This window comes from Sitodiplosis mosellana, unplaced genomic scaffold, assembly GCF_009176505.1.
Source record: "Sitodiplosis mosellana isolate CC-2019 unplaced genomic scaffold, AAFC_SMos_1.0 Smas_scaffold_4779, whole genome shotgun sequence".
Classification (NCBI taxonomy): domain Eukaryota; kingdom Metazoa; phylum Arthropoda; class Insecta; order Diptera; family Cecidomyiidae; genus Sitodiplosis; species Sitodiplosis mosellana.
This window is the reverse complement of record NW_022600021.1, coordinates 15,472-17,995: the sequence shown is the minus strand read 5'-3', so window position 1 is coordinate 17,995 and position 2,524 is coordinate 15,472. Positions and strand designations below refer to the sequence as shown.

The following is a 2,524-nucleotide window of genomic DNA, read 5'->3' as shown; positions in this document are numbered from 1 at the left end:
TTACTCTTGAGGCTGCGCGAAATCAAACAGGAAGTATAATAATAAATCCATGAATCAAAAAAAGGAGAGATAACTGGCTACAGACACACACACACACACACACACACACACAGACGAACATTCAGTTATATATATATAGATTGACTCCATTTCATTTTGGCCAAATACTCGATGATATAAAAAATGACATCGAAGGTATCACAACGACTTGGATTCTCAATCCAATATCAGCACGGCTCAAATTGTGCATCACATTAGGTTACTTGGCAACCGGCTAATCTTTTCAATCGTTGGCATTCCAATTCAGGGCCCATCGTACAACAATTGGTCGTGTTGTTGGCCAATGTCTTTCGTCGATTATAACTCGTTTCATGATCAAAGCGATGCCAACTCCAACAACCATATCATTTCAACAAACAATCGCTGATTTCTATTCAAAATGGAACTATCCGAACGTGTGTGGTGCGATCGATGGGAAACACGTGCGCATAAGATGTCCGTCAAATGCCGGGTCTGCCTTTTTTAAACACAAGGATGTCCACTCAATTGTTTTGTTGGCAATTGTCGATGCCCACTATAAATTCATTGCTCTTGATGTCGGTTCGTACGGAAGAGAAGGCGAAGCAGGTATATATACGATACAATTCGAATGAATTTGAATTTTTGTTAAATTCAATTGTGATTTCACAGGCATTTTTCTGAAGAGTGAGATGGGAAAGTTAATAAACAGTGGCAATTTCAATATTCCACCATCTGCTGCTCTGCCATCAACGAATATCGTGTTGCCAAACGTTATTCTTGGAGACGAAGCATTTGCCTTGACCGATTCGATGATGAAGCCGTACCCAAGAGGTCAATCGCTTCGTGATGTAACAAAGGCGATTTACAACTATCGACACAGCCGGGCAAGAAGAACAACGGAAAATTGCTTTGGTATAATGTCTGCGTATTTCCGAATTTTCTTCACGCCGATTCATACCACCCCGGAGAAGATTGACAAAATTATTCTCGCTTCATGTGTGCTACACAATATGATGCGTGATGAAAAAATTCCAAGTCAAGCGGAATCCGCATTTGGCAACACCGACAAGAAGAAGAGTGAGATAGAGTAGGTGTTTTCTGAAGAGTGAGATAAAGTAGTTGTTCAAGCAGTGGGCAAATCTTCTAATAATTCATTTATTTCAACTGAATAACGATCATTGTCTTTTGCAAAGTTGTGTAGTTTGAGAAGACCAACAATTTAGTGTCTCCAAATTTGTACGCATATTGGCTAGAAAATGAAATGGGGTGAAGTTGGTGCTCTATATATATGAAGTGGGAATTTGCATGCAATTATCACTTTACGTGCGTAAATCTTCAGTGGAGTATAATCAAGAAAAAGAATTCTTTCTGCATTGACGTCTGACGCTGTATCAAGAAAAATTGAACCCATTCGCGTAGACTCTATACTCTAGAGTGAAACAAATTCTTATTTCACTTGAATGTGAACAAGAGCCACAAACACTGTTCAAACCAGATTGAAATTTAGATTATTTTTTATGATTTATTCTGTATAATTTATTTTCATTCTTGGATTTTGCCTACGGCATATGACTCATACAAATCGCGTTCAAACTTAGCACGAATGTACGTTAAGGTCACAAAAATTTAAAAAAAATTCTACTCCATACCAATACCCATATCGTAAGCAATTAAAAAGACAAATAACTTGAGCTGTTTTTTGACAGATATTAATCGATGGTCCAACAAAGCAACAATATTGGTTGGTATGAATGGTATCGAAAAGGGGAATCGAAGGAAATCATCCGATTATTGAGTTAAATTGGTTCAGCTATTCGTCACCTGAAAAATACACATCGATCAAAAAGTTCAAAGAAATGTCTTATTTTGTGAAAAAATTATCCAACATTACCATTGTTAGTAGCCAATGAATCTATTCCAATTGCTCTGCAATATTAATTTTGTTTCCTTTACCGATAAAAAGTTTGGCGACATCATCGTGACCTGAGCAATAATAATACAGATCAATGGAAAAGATCAAAGCGATATCTTATTTAGTCAGCTTTACCATTGTTAACAGCTATTTGAAGAGGTGTCTCATTCGAATTATTTTTAACATTAACATTTGCTCCTTTGCGGATGAGAAGTTTAGCGACACTCCTATGACCTAAAAAGTAATTTAGATGGATGAAAAAGATCAAATCAATCTTCTATTTGGTAAAGACAAGTATCCAATTATTACCATTCCGAGCAGCAAAATGAAGAGGTGTGTCTTTCACATAATTTTCACTTTTAACATTGGCTCCTTTACGGATGAGAAGTTCAGCAATATTCTTGTGACCTGAAAAATAACACAGATCGATGAAAAAAAATAAAACTGTTTTCCTATTTAGTGAGAACAAATGATAAATATTACCATTCAAGGCAGCTAAATGAAGGGGTTTATAATTCCAATTATTTTCCATTTCATAATTAGCTCCTTTACTGAGTCGAAGTTCAGCGACATTCTTATGACCTGAAAAAT

At 36.3% G+C, this 2,524-nt stretch overlaps 1 protein-coding gene across 1 annotated transcript; it reads left to right on the top strand.

Moving 5' to 3' along the window:
- Positions 1-383: 383 nt before the first annotated feature.
- On the top strand, positions 384-1,112 carry LOC129572349 (putative nuclease HARBI1). The gene is made up of 2 exons (XM_055452292.1): positions 384-627; positions 691-1,112. Exons 1-2 carry the CDS (start codon positions 384-386, stop codon positions 1,110-1,112), a joined length of 666 nt encoding a protein of 221 aa, XP_055308267.1.
- Positions 1,113-2,524: the final 1,412 nt, after the last annotated feature.

Coding starts and splice junctions, on each gene's coding strand:
- LOC129572349 (XM_055452292.1), top strand. CDS start 384: ATGCCAACTCCAACAACCATATCATTTCAACAAACAATCGCTGATTTC. Junction 628..690: donor CGGAAGAGAAGGCGAAGCAG/GTATATATACGA, acceptor GTGATTTCACAG/GCATTTTTCTGAAGAGTGAG.